The sequence below is a fragment of the Plecotus auritus genome (assembly GCF_963455305.1).
Source record: "Plecotus auritus genome assembly, chromosome: 12".
In the NCBI taxonomy this organism is placed as follows: domain Eukaryota; kingdom Metazoa; phylum Chordata; class Mammalia; order Chiroptera; family Vespertilionidae; genus Plecotus; species Plecotus auritus.
In genome coordinates, this window is record NC_137778.1 from 34,172,104 (window position 1) to 34,186,815 (window position 14,712).

Genomic DNA, 14,712 nt, shown 5'->3' on the forward strand with positions numbered 1-14,712 from the left:
AAACACATACTGAGAATAGGAGAGTTTGGGCCTGAGACCCACTGGATACCTGTAAAACCAACTTGGCAGGTGCACTCATAATCATCCTGGCTGAGAACATGGCAGGTGCCTCCATTCAGACAGGAAGGAGATGCATAGCAGGGGTGAGTGGTCGAGTACTGGCAGTCCTCGCCCGTGAACCCCGGAGCACACTGGCATGTGGCTTTCCCCAACATGGCCTGGACCACACATGTCCCACCATTCTGGCAGCGGTTCTTCCCACAGGGGTCTCGATGTTGACAATATTCTCCCAAGAAGCCCTCTGGACATCTGTGTGGAAAAGAGAGTAGTCCATGAAAACACTTGACTTCTTATAGATAAAAAACTTTACAAGATCATGCATTCCGGTCAAGAAAACACTAGATTGAGAATCCAAAGGTCTGAAGACACAACTGCAAAACTGCCTTGATTTAGGAGAAGTGCTTAGAAAAGCTAATCACATGTTCCCATGTCCTTTTGAATCTAGGCTGGTGACAGAATGCTAGGTGGTGATCAGCATGGTCTGCCATGGCCAGTCAACATGACTCTTATTTAAAGCAAATTACAACCAGAGATTTTTTTCCATGTATATACAGACTGGTATGGTGTAACAGCACCTTTTTATGCAGCAATGTTGATACCTGTCTGTTTAAATTCCTCTCCTATTTAAAATATATAAGATCCTGGACTTCCAGTCAAGATGGTGGGTAGATAAATGCAGTACCCATCCTCCCACAACCACACCAAAATTACCACTAAACTACAGAACAAACATCTTTCAGAATCACCTGAAATCTAGCTGAATGGAAGTCCCACAAGTAGGGATTTAAAGAAGCCATATTGAGACTGGTAGTGGGAATTTAATAAATGTTGAAATTATTATTCCTGCCATTAAGAGTACAGACTCTAGAACAGGGGTGGGCAAACTTTTTGACTCGAGGGCCACAATGGGTTCTTACACTGGACCGGAGGGCCGGAACAAAAGCATGGATGGAGTGTTTGTGTGAACTAATATAAATTCAAAGTAAAGGAGCGGAGGGGAGAGCAAGAGAACTAGATAGAACAGCCGGATCCGGCCCGCGGGCCGTAGTTTGCCCATGGCTGCTCTAGAACCAGACCACCTCTATTTCAGTCCCAGTTCCCCATTTATGCGATGAGTGATCTTGAGCAAGTTACTAAACCCTCTTTGTTATAAAATGGATTTAATAATCATGCCTACCTCATCGGACTCCCAAATAATTATAAAGCACTTAGAATGATATCAGTACATAGTAAAACACCATGCATTTATTATGTAAAATAAAATCACTGGCTCACTACTTCAACAAGAGAACAGTTTTCATTGTGGGCGGATCCCACTGTCAGAAAGCTCTTTCTTCCTGATATCTTAAAACTCTGCCTCCCTCCTAGGTATATACCTAAGGTAGCTGAAAATATGAGAAGTCCATACAAAAATTTGTAAAGACATTCGTATCAGTACTGTTCACAATACCAAAAAGTAAAAACAATCCAAAAGTCCATAGCTGATGAGTGGATAAATAAAATGCGGTATATCCCAACAATGGAATATTATGTGGCCATGAAAATGAATAAAGATCCGATACATGTGATGACCTGGATAAACCTTGAAAACATCATGCTAAGTAAAATAAGCTAGACACAAAAGGCCACAGATTGTATGATTTCATTTTTATGAAATGTCCAGAATAGGCAAATGCATAGAGATTTTAAAAAATAGATTAGTGCCGCCAGGAGCTGGGAAGAGGAGGAAATGGAAAATGACTACTAAGGACTAGAGAAGTTTCTTGGGGTGGGGGAGGAGTTAATGAAGATACTTAGAAATTAGATCATGGTAATGGTTACACATTACTGTGAATATACTAAATTGTACACTTTAAAAGACTAAATTTAATAGTATGTAAACTTTATCTTTTATTTTCCTTTAAATTCTGCCTCGCTACAGTTCCCACCTATTGGTTATCCCTGTCCTCTAGAACAAAAAGGAACAAACCTCTGCTCTCTTACAGAAGCCCTTCAAGAATCCAAAGATAGTTATGTCGACCCTTTGTTTTCTTTTTTTTTCCAGGATTCATTGGTTTGGCCTATTCCTCAGTATACAATTATTTCTGGCTCAGCCGGCATGGCTCAGCAGTTGAGTATCGACCTACGAACCAGGAGGTCATGGTTCGATTCCTTGTCAGGACCCATGCCCGGGTTGTAGAGGTAGCTGATCAATGATTCTCTCTCCTCACTGATGCTTCTATCTCTCTCTCCCTCTCCCTTCCCCTCTGAAATCAATAAAAATATATTAATTATAAATAAAATTATTTCTGGACTTCCTCACTATTTTAGTAGCTCTTCCATGCTTAAGATAACAATAGTAATAGTGATAGTCACCAACATTTTTTAAGCACTTACTATGTATTATGTACTTGCTAAGCATTTTATAGCTTTTATTACTCCTTATAAGAGTATATTATATTATGATCTCCACTCTGTATATGAGGACCTTGAAGCTTAGAAAGGTTAAGCTAGTAGGTAGCAGAGGTATCAGACCTATCCTGCTCCCCCAACTGGATGATTCTAGTTCATCCAAAACCTCTTTAAAGTGTGGGTCCCAAAATAGGAAAAACAAACAAACAAAGAAAAAACATAACACATATGTTCTTTCTGGAATAGCACAGAGCTGGATCATTACCTTCTGGACACGATGTTTCCACTACTGCAGCCTAACACTGTGTTCACTTTTTTTTAAAGCCACAAAATACTATTATGTGCTCCCAGATGATTTTCCCTCCACATGAACTACTTTTATAACACATTTCTTTATCCTTTATTTGTACAACATGTTTAACCCAATACTTTAACCTATTATTTGTTCCTTTTAAATTTACCATGCTGAATCTTTTCTCCAAGTTTTCTTGATTGAGATGCCTTACCCTTCACAACTAGCATTAGTGCCCAGCCCTTCAAATCCAAGTCCCTTAGAATCTGCGACCTGCTCCTCTGCCCCACTCCTACCAACTGTCTTACTGCTCAGCAGTCCATAATACGAACTCTCCAGGTTACTTCCACACTCTTGTATACTGTTTCCTACATAAAAATCATCTTTCTACTTTACAGTGAGAAACATCACCTTTTCCCTTCTGTTATGTCTAATTTATGCTCCTTTCTTCCATCTTTGCTTCAAAGATCTGCTCCAAACCGATGTCCTCCATTTAGCCTCTTCCAAACCATCCTACCCATCTCTGACCCCTCCAACAGCAGATGCGGTGCCGTGCTATGCGCTACATGATTCGTCCAGGGTGGCTCTTCTTCCTTTAAGCCACTGCTATGTCTTTCCTGTGCCTCTGTCAAACTCCCATTTGATTCTCTGTGTGAGGTGGAGGGAGAGGAAGGGCATGTCTTGAGACCCCGGTGCAAGTGCCTGGCATACCAGGAGCACTAATGTACCATTAGGCAACTGATTCCTATGAACCAGGCAGTCATGGTTCGATTCCCAGTCAACCCGGTTGGGGCATATGCCCGGGTTGCAGGCTTGAGCCCAGTGTGTGGTGTGCAGGAGGCAGCTGATCAATGATTCTCTCTCATCATTGATGTTTCTAGCTCTCCCTCTCTCTCTCTCTCTCTCCCTCTCCCTTCCTCTCTGAAATCAATAAAAATATTTTTTTAAAGAGCAGCTTACATTTCATATGACGGATAAAGTCAGTTTTCCAATCAAGTCTGCTAAAAAAATTCCCTTCCAGCCCCATACTGCTCTGCCTGGTAGAACACGGGCCGACTCAACCCTAAGAATCATCCTGAGGTACAAGATTATCCCTCAGTCCCCAGGAGGCTTGGCAGAATTATGGACATGGACAGAAAGGGGAGAACTGGGTAAGGGAGACGGCTAGAAATAAAGGGCCCGTGTTTCCCAAGGCAGGAGACCTTTCCCCTCTGCAAATCCCTGTTCAGCTGTAATACAAGTACACACATACCCCGTTAATCGGAGTGGGAATTAAGACTCGGCCTGAAAACAAGGGCTTGAGTACCTCTCTTCTTGAGGTGGCTCAAGCTGCGTGTGAGTAGAGGCTGGAAACATGGCCAATCATGCAAGTTCCCTCACAAATCTGCAGTTCTACTGCGCTAACCCAGGAGCACTTTCTCGAAAATGGCCTACAGCTTGAATACAGGTCTATGTAAAATATATTTCTAAAATATAACCCAGTAAATCTAACAGCTGCCTTTTGTTCCCAAAACGATTTGGGCGCCTGCCTCCTGGAAAAAACAGATCGCTTAGTTTAGTGGTTCTCTTGGCGACACCCTCCCATTCTGTCCCCCCTTCTCCAGCTCAGGAACTCTGAAAGAGCCCAGTCCACAGAGGAGGCTGGGAATACAGGGAGAGTTGGGGGAGGGGTTTTCCTGTAAAATAATTCCCAAAACTGACCTGAATGCCTATCAGGGCCATGCAGGAGGTCACGGTTTGATTCCCCATCAGGGCACATGCCCGGGTTGCGGGCTCCATCCCCAGCGTGGGGTGCGCAAGAGGCAGCCAATCAATGATTCTCCCTCATCATTGATGTTTCTATCTCTCTCTCCCTCTCCCTTCCTCTCTGAAATCAATAAAAAATATATTTAAAAAAAGAAGAGGTACACTCTCTGTTACTATTCAAACACACACATGGGGAATGAAGTGAAGGAGAGGGAGGGAGGGAGGGAGGGAGGGAGGGAGGGAAAAAAACAAGGGACTCCGCCTAATGGAACCAGAAGACTTTCCAATGGAAAGGATGCCCACGCAGCCCCCCTCGGTCAAACAGATGAGAACCAGACCCCGGCTCTCACATGTCACCCGCAGCCTGGATTCGTTTACATGTAGCCACTTTACAGATTTCCACGGCCTGAATAGCAAGTCCAAGCTCTCTGGCAGGGGCTGCGGCTCGGAATCAGTCTCCCTAGTAATGCAGGACAGAAAAATTTGTCCTTTCAAGTTTCCTGAGTGAATAGCCACTCGTCTAGAGAAAAGCTGAAAACACTGTAGCGGCATGTCAGCTCCAAGATGACCGACGTCTGAGCAGGAAATAAGCCCCTTTCCAAATAAAAGCCAGTGTTCTCTGTCCTTGTTTTCTCCACCGAATGTTCTGTATCAGCAGGGTGAGCCCACATGGCAGCCAGGGCTGTGCTGCAGCTCTGCCTTTAGCATTTTTTTTTTAAAGCGAGGATTTGGTCATTAAACAAAATAAAACAACAAAGCAAAACCCTACCGCATACAAGGAGAAGGAAAAGAGAGGCGGGCTTTACAAAACAGCTATTTCAAAATCATGATTTTTTAAAAACTATACAGAATGTGGAACGGAGGGGAAAAAAATGTCTCATGTGGGTTGCGTCGGCCCTGCAGCTGCTCCTCATTAAAGATCCTCTTTACTCCCTCTGGGCTCGTTTCCAGCAGAAAATTCTTTACACAGAACTCTGCTTTCAACCCACTTTCTTCTTGCTCTGGGCCTCCTGGCCCCCCAATCCGCAGTGGCAGAGTGCCCTGGCTGAGCTCTAGAGGGGGGAGCTGTTGTTAAGGTAAATGAGGTAAGGGCAGGAGGAAAAAAAACCAACAAAACCCAGAAACCAAATTAAGCATTGGTCAGTAACAAAGGTCTGCAGTTTGAAAGGGCCCCAAATCAGCCTGTTCTTTTCTGCGACCATAATGCCAGCTTAGTTTCCTGCTCCCCCTGTTAAAGTAGATAAAAATAATTGCTAACAGCCAAGGCTAACTGTAACCAGTGAAAGTTGCTATTTAACATTTCATTCCCAAGGCTCTGGCTGCAAACTTCTAGATGCCTTAGAGCCTACAGAATCCAGTCTGAAGTCTTCGGCTGGCATTCCTGAGGCCCAACCCATTAGTCAAACCTCATATCCCCTCCTCCCAGTATCTCCAGTTTGACATCTCATCAGACTGTCAACTCGTTCATTCGGTAACTCTGTGTAAAGGTAACTAACTGGGTTATGCTAATTACTGACTGTGTGTGTGTGTGTGGGGGGGGGGTGTAGGAAAAGAAACATATGCATGAAGATTCGAGTTCACTTCCTTCCTGGTGAAGAGGGAAGAATAGGGAGAAGCTCTGTCATGTCGACTTCTTCCCTTTCTCACTCCCACTCACCCCCGCCTCCCCCCCTGCCCCCCCAAATACACTATAGCTTACTCAGCAAGAAGGAAAGACAAAAAGAACTAAAAACAGTATTCGACTGTAGAGCTAGGACTGGTTACTGGGCTGATTTGTGGTAAAACACACTTTCCAGGGCTTTGCTGGTTGGATGTAAAGGAAACAAATATACCCTCTCAATTTTCTCTCTCTCTCTCTCTCTCTCTCTCTCTTTTGTATGCACACACACACAACTTTTTAAGCACAACTAATAAACACTACCAAATACTGCAGGACAGCCCATTTTTCTGCTATGTAAATTCGGCTTCCGGAACAGAACATTTCTGCTTTTCTTGTAGAGGTATTTCAGAAAATGTTAATCTTGGTTCCCACATTAGGCTGAATGCTTCCAAATTAAAAGTTTCCCACAGGAAAAGAATTTCACGGGGAATTGTGAGGCTGGGAATCGTCTGAAACACCACCCCACTTGGTGTGCCTGTGTTCAGCTTTTCCACCTCCCCCCCCCCATCTGAATAAAGCAGTAAACACACGCTGATTTTAATAAATCCAAACCCAAAAGAAGCTGCAGTGATACAAGTTTTAAAGCTGTTAATTCACAGCGTCATTCATCTTCATCAGAAACTATGGAATCAGTCACCACTGCAATGGGAAACCATGCTTTATTTACACAAGAATTTGCACATGCCCTTATCTTCCAGTTTACAGTCTGCGCTCATTTATCAGAACTCAGAAGCTGAACTGAGCACCCAGTCTCTTCCATCATCACTGGGAAGATTGGGCAAGGGCACACACACGTGCTGAAAGCCTTGTGTTGCTGTTCTAACAGAAGGTGGTCTTTCTCTGTCTTCCAGCACACAATCAGCATCTTACCATATTTCACTGCTCTGAACCCTGAGGGGAAAAAACGTCTACTTGTGATTGAAACATGGCAAACATACTCTAACCATACGAGTTTACAAAAAGCATCCTTCACAGTAATAGGCAAAAATGAATGAGTGAAGCCAGTTGTTCCCAAGCTATGCACTGTACAGTTATGGTACACACTGCAGTCTCTTATGGAATCTGAGCTGCTGATAAATTTCACAAGGCTAAAAATGACTGATGAGTGTGTAAAACATGGTCTGGGAAGAGATGCACCAAATTTAAAATTGCAGGGAATCGACCACTTCATTAAGTTCATGGGGGACCTTTTTCATTCAGGTATCATTTATATATATCCTCTAAATACATAAATGCCTGTTTGCTTCCCCAGCTCATGATGCTTAACATTTAGGAAAGAATAGGTGATATCCCATAATTAGAGTCTGCATCTGTGGAGACTAATTATGAACTCTGAGAGTCAGTGTCAGCCTTTGCCTGGAAGGAAATGAGTCAACTTTTCATTAGTAATCATGTCTGTCCGTTTTTTAAGTGACCCAGAAATTCAAGGCTCTAAGTTTTAACAATATGTGATAATTAGACATCACAATCATTATATACAAATAGGAATAAAGCACCAAAATTAAAGTCAAAGAGGTTCTTGAGGTACTTTTCAGGATGACTGAGGTTTCAGAAGGGGCGAGTTGCCCAGTAAAATAATTCCTCAAGGAGATGTGTCCAGCTTACACAACAGATCCAGCATTTCAAAATCTTAAAGGGACAGGTGATTAAATGGCTAAGGCTCTACATGGTCTAGGCCAGTGGTCGGCAAACTCATTAGTCAACAGGGCCAAATATCAACAGTACAGCGATTGAAATTTCTTTTGAGAGCCAAATTTTTTAAACTTCTTCTAACGCCACTTCTTCAAAATAGACTCGCCCAGGCTGTGGTATTTTGTGGAAGAGCCACACTCAAGGGGCCAAAGAGTCACTATGAAACCAGATTAATCCACCTAATGGTTTCGTAAACCTCACACAAACTGAAGTATAGACAGAGAGGGCAACAAAGATGTAGAAAAGTTTTAAAACTATGTCATTAAGAAGTAAATGATGAAGATATTGGTAATGCTTTTTCCAGGAAATGATATCCCTTCCACTTCCATCATTCTCCCTATCCACCTCCTAAAGCATCGTCACTATTTTCAGATTTATAACTAAGTTACCCACTAAAACCCCTCTGATTTTACTAGTAGTCTTCTGACCCGCAGTTGCTCCCTTGTCTGAATCGCCATAGCTCATAACATCTATGCTGCTATATTGGGCAATTATAGATGGATTTTATTTCATACATACATACATGGATGCCTCATCTCCCCAACAAGATGGCAGGATGTCAGGGGACTGCCACCATGTCATATGCCAGAGAAACACAACATTCGCCATCAGACACTGCCAAGTATGTGTACTTGTGACCAGGAAGTCAGACAGCTCAGGCCTCTTGGTTTTTCCTGTCTCTTCACAATCCCCACCACAGTGCTCAATCATAGTGGCTAGCAGCTCAGTAAATACCAGTGTGGTGAAAATGAAACATTTCTTTGAAGAGTTATAGGTTGAATGTTTGTGTGTATGCCCCACTCCAATTCATATGTTGAATCCTAATCCCAATGTGATGGTATTTAGAGGTGCAGCCTTTAGGAGGTTTAGGCAGATGAAGCCATGAGGGTGGGGTGCTCATTGTGGGATTAGTGCCCTTATAAGTAGATGAAGGGACCAGAACTTCCTCTCCCCACCACGTGAGGGTATAGCGAGAAGGCAGCAGACATCTGCAAACCAGGAAGAAGGTCCTCACAGAGAACTAGCAACTTGTCTGATCAAGTCAGCCGGTACCTTAATCTTGGACTTCCCAGGCTCCAGAACTGTGAGAAATAAATGTCTGTCATTTAAGCCACCCAGTCTGTGGTTGTAGCAACCAGAGCTAACTAAGATAAAGAGTGAGGATCCTGCAGTTCTTCAGACTCTATCTAACCTTCAGTATTCAGGATACAAGTTTATAGGTATAGCAACTGTGGGAAAGTGGCCAAATCTATATAGATTCAGTACCCTAAATGCTACTGTTCTACCCTTATTCGTCTTTGCTTTACTAAGACAAATATGAAAATAAAATACACACATAATACACACACAGGGGGGTGTAGGAGGCACTAAAGTTCATCCCCAGCTATAAAGTTCCTAGGTGCAGGATGTTGAAAAGAGGCTTAATGAAAACCTCCATCACACGCTCACATTTATGGTAGCTTAACAAAGAAAACAGCACTTGGAAATGTCTTGATAATTACATTTTTATCACATTCTAAGATCCCCATGCATTCAATCTGGTGAGTCTTGATGAAAGACGGATAGCCAAAATTTAAAATGAAGAATTTAATTAAGCTACTCCAAATCCTGAAAGAGAAATATTTCTCATCCTGCTTAGTCACAAGAAAAAAGGGGGCAAAAAATTCCTACATGAAATTAATGGTGCTGACATGCCACTATGAAACAATAAGAAAGAAACTTTACATAGGATTATGGTTAACCTGGGGACTGTGTTGAAAGAAGTCTAGCTAAACTCACATCTATTCACACCAGGTTTGCAGGACAAAATTAGTTGATTTAATTTACTGGCAGTTACCCAAGACAAGCAAAAGGATACAGGCCGAGCCTATGAACCATCTTCTCCTACTTTGCCATCTAGCAATGATGTTTATAAAGGTTCCAACCTAAAGAATAAGGATTAGTTAAAAGAGTCTGGGAATTCTGTTGTTATATATTGTTAAGAAGTTGATAATCAAGACTGCTTTTATGAAAAATTCCTGAGGAACGCTTAACATATTTGTTAAAAGGATGTTTCAAGGATATGTGTTAATTAGAAGAATCGCTTGGGAATGGTACTGTTAGAGGACCGGACCGTACTTCCTCAACAAGGAAAGCCTTACAGGACACACATCTATACATCTGTAACTCACTACGCAAATGGGAGGTGCTATGTTTAACAACTTGTGACTTTGTGGTGGCAGCAAGATTTACCAGAAGTCATTTGAATCTGACCTGTCTCAATTTCACAGCTGCACAAAATCTGTCAGAACTTGCTCATCTTCCATTAGGAAAAAGAAGGGAGAAGTTTCAAGTTTTTCAACCCGGCTTTCTTGACTAAAAAGCATTTTAATTGCTAATATCCTGTATCCTCACCTTCAATGCCCTCTTCTTACATTTCATCTGCAGTAATTTCACTGAGATTTCCAGTCAAAGGCCACTTCTCAGAAATGCAGCATTAGCTGAGCCTGCTCCACATACACTCATGTAGCTACAAGCAGGTTCAACACCCCTCATCTTCTCCAAGCTGCGTAGGCCTACCTCATGCTACTGGCTCTATTTTAAAATCAGGAGCTCTATACAGTAGAGTTTTAATCATATCCCTATCTGGAAAATTAACTTTCACATTCTTTCAAATGTTCCACAAACCCTTTACAGAATGTGGTTTGTACTATCACTTTAAAATAGGTAATTCTGTTCCATTTTACTGATAGGCAAATTGAGACTCAGAGATACAGCACATTTGCTAAGAGGTCAGTTACTTAAGAGTTATGTGATCTTGGGCAAATTATTTAACTTTTCTGAGTTTCCATATACTCACTGGTAAAACAGGGATATTAAGACTGACTGCTTCATATGAGGGCTAAAATGCATGTAAAGAGCTTAACTGAGCACAGAGCCTGGCACATAATAAGTGTTTGATAAATATTAGCTAGCATAATATTCTTTAACTTGTCAAAGATCTGAGTGGCAACAGGAATTATGGCTCAAACTCAAGTCCATTTGACCTACACCCTATGACCTCTCCATGCCACCAGGCAGGATCTTCCAGATGCCTTGATCCAGTCCCAGTGCAGGCTGAACCACACCAAGTATGAGGCAACGGAGAAAAATCAGCAATACTGATCTATTCTTTATTTAACATTTGGATATCTTTTATCATCGTTTTTTGCATTGATTTCGATTTTTGAACTACTCCATAAAAACATTATTTAATCTTGATTATTGAGTTTTCGGCACCTGCTCACCTAGCCCTGGCCCCAGCCCCTTCACTAATGGCTCCACAGGACAGTTCATCACTTCTTAGGTGACTTGATGAGACTCCAGCAACACTCATTCTGAGCCTCTTTAAGAAGTCCAGGTTACCACACTGATGATTATTACATGGCTTCCCCAAGAAGAGTGACATAATGCGATGAAACAATATCAATGAATTACTACCACAGTCACAGTTGTCTGTTACATTGCTACATATGGTATACATAAATAGCATGTGCTGAAAAATTCCTGAATTAATAACTCCTTAAGCATCACATTAAAAAACACAAACACAAAGATTACTCTGTGAAAGGTATTAAGTGAGCCAAAAGGCAGCATTCTTCATTTTATGGTAAAGATAAAAAATTATGAAAAAGTGGCCAGCAAGGAAAATCATTAGTCATTAATATTTCATGTACCTTACAGCTAGTAGACAAATTTTAGGTAAAATGTGACACAAAGTTGTATTTTATAACATATTTATAATGATTTACTTTATTATTATTATTACAATCCTCACCCAAGGATATGTTTTTAATTGATTTTAGATAGAGAGGAAGGGAGAGGACAGAGAGAAAAACACCAATGTGAGAGAGAAACATCGATCGGTTGCCTCCTATATGCACCCTAGCAGGGATCGAACCTACAACCTGGGTCTGTGCCCTGATTGAGATTCAAACCCACCACCCGTTGGTGCACGGGACAATGCTCCAACCAGGGCTATCATAATTTACTTTATGTAGTTTTCAATGAGCTACTTTAACAAAAAGTAGAGATTCTCAAATGTAATCACCGATCCACAGGATCCTATGTAACTCATGGTGACTTTCCATTGTTTATTAAACACTTGTGCTGTAGAAAATTTTGAAAGACTATAACTATAATTTTTATCATTAAAACTAATGGCATACAAGGACTTCAAATAATATCAGACCAACTCTCCTGCTTTCAATTAATTATGAACTCTGGACAGAATATTAAAGGTACCAGAGAGCAATCTAAAGCAGGCAAAAACTGGAAGGGATATGAGGCTCACAAAAAGAAGAGCAAACTTCCTTTTCCCTGAAGGTATTCCCCAGTCCATGTAGCAGAAGAGGGATAGAGTGCGAGCAGAAAAAGGAAGTCTCACTGGCTGAGCAGTTAAAGGTGTCTGGACCCGTCAGAGCAGCTGCAATTTGAGGAGCCTGGACAAGCCAGCACCACAGACAGAGAAGTCCCGAGTGCCTACGACTCCACTCAAATCCGTAAGTGATTCCTGGCTAGGCATGAGCAAGATGATAGCTAGGAGCCAAGAGAACACGAGAGTTGGAAGGCTGAGCATGGTTCTGGGGAGGGGGAGGTTTGAATTCAAGTCCTACCAAATTAGAGGTGCTTGGAAACACCTCTAGTTTCCACCGAATCCCCTTAGGGGTCATACTTTGGGAAGGCCCGTATCCCAGGACTTAAACCATCAGACTAAGGGCAAAACAGACCCACCAGAGCAAAACCTAAAACCAAGTCCTTCCACAGGATCGTGGTGGTCTTCCCGTAATGCAGCTGCCTGCTAGACCAAAACTCAGTGTTCTTTAGTGGAAGATAAACTTTACGATGCATCACTCATGATGTCCAGTAAGTAATAAAAACTACGATAAGTATGAAGCAAAGAAAAATTGTACCCACAGTCAAGAGAAAGAGATGTTGAGAGAAACACACCCAAAGACAAACCAGATGTTAAGAATTGGCAGACAAGGACTTTAAATAATTATGATAAACATGTCTTAAAAATGCACGCTTTGTGTATTTTACAAATAGTAACCTCGCCCACCCCCAACATTCTAGTGAACTTGAGTTGCCCATGATTTTTAATCAAATTGGGATTTGGGATGGTTTATATCGGAAAGTCTGAGACAAGCAACTTGAAAGTGATTAATGACAGCTAAACTTAATTATATATTTACACCTCCCAGTAGGACAAGGGAGAGAATGAAATGTCTTATCTCTCTGTAGTGAGAGGGCTTTATTGAGATCTGACAACAACTATTTAGGAGCAATAATTGAGTTTTATGCAAGATTACACAGGCTCTCCTTGCCTGGCATTGCAATATAATCACAGACTGACTGACTACTTAGGCTCCTAACAGCGAAAAGAAAAAACAACAACAGTTGAGCTGTGTACCAAACGAACCTTTGCAAGTACTTATCCTCATCTGTCAATGTGATCTTACCAAGGATTTCTATAATTTCTGTAAACAATCATTACATTTTAGCTGAATCAGTAACATAAGGCTCTTTATACAGACAGATACCTTCTACTTTAAAACGTTTTCCATTAATTTCCACTCCACCCACCAAAGGAATTTGGCTTTAACTTTCTTTTCTTAATCCACCAAGCAATCTCATATAAATAAAAGATAATCATATGCCCTGCATGTCTGATGTAATTCTTATAAACCTTCTAAGTGTTCTAATATTCATTTACCATTTTGTGAAAATAATATTTACCGAACAAGCTGGATTACCTACCTTCTTTCCCCAGGGAAAAACAACATTGATGAGGATACATTGAAAGGTCTGTAACTAGATGTTATTTTTGCTTAACATTCTATGGAGATTCTATGGCCTGGGATTGCAGGGATGACTGGCTTGCCTCCCTGATACTGTCCTTGCATTTCTTGTATCCACTTATGCTGATACTGTCACTCCTGAAGATGCTAGTTTATTTTCCTCAGGTAGAGAAACACTCTTTCCCCCCAAGTTTAGTTGTTCATATTGGTTTCCCAAAAGGATGGCCTTGCCCATTTTTTTTTCTTACTGAGCCTTTCTCAGGAAGCTTGTTTCTCTTACAACAGGGTTGGAGGACACCTGAGGGACACACCCAGAACTATACCCATAAGCAATCCATCCCATCAACAATGAATAAGTATCCAGGGACAGAACCCGGGCCGCTCCGTTTACGTCATCCACAAAGTGAGTGCCCTGTTCCCTAGCAGCGCTTCTTTCATAAACTGGGGGCAACTGTCTCTCACCTTGGTTGGAGAGTTGGAGACTAGCAGCCCACAAATCTGTTTGCTCCCCAAAGCAATCCTTAGTGTCCTTTCCTGGTAAGTGCTCAGAAATTGGTCTCCTCTAGCCCTAACCGGTTTGGCTCAGTGGATAGAGCGTCGGCCTGCGGACTGAAGGGTCCCGGGTTCGATTCTGGTCAAGGGCATGTACCTGGGTTGTAGGCACATCCCCAGTAGGGGGCGTGCAGGAGGCAGCTGATAGATGTCTCTCTCTCATCGATGTTTCTGACTCTCTATCCCTCTCTCTTCCTCTCTGTAAAAAATCAATAAAATATATATATAAAAAAAAAAAAAAAAGAAATTGGTCTCCTCTAAAAACCATCTCTCCCTATGTCAGACCACAAATATGTAGGCCAACTTTTAGACCCTATTTATAAGGTGAAATATCTCCAAATAAGTTGGAAGTAAACGAAATTGCCCACCATCCTAGATGCTATGTGAAGCAAATGAAATTCTTAGAAGACCGGTTTCTTCTGAGGACAAATAGATTTTTTACAATGCGGACAATGGTATCTACTGAGCACTTTCTGGTTCAAGAAACATATTGCTAAGCA

At 41.7% G+C, this 14,712-nt stretch overlaps 1 protein-coding gene across 1 annotated transcript in view; it reads right to left on the reverse strand.

Annotated features, from left to right (window-relative positions):
• The window catches only part of NOTCH2 (notch receptor 2), a 132,758-nt gene that overhangs the window by 77,079 nt on the left and 40,967 nt on the right, over positions 1-14,712 (reverse strand). Inside the window, exon 3 of the mRNA XM_080649198.1 lies at positions 50-309. Within this exon, the coding sequence (XP_080505324.1) occupies positions 50-309 (260 nt within the window). The remainder of the gene's footprint in view (positions 1-49; positions 310-14,712) is intronic.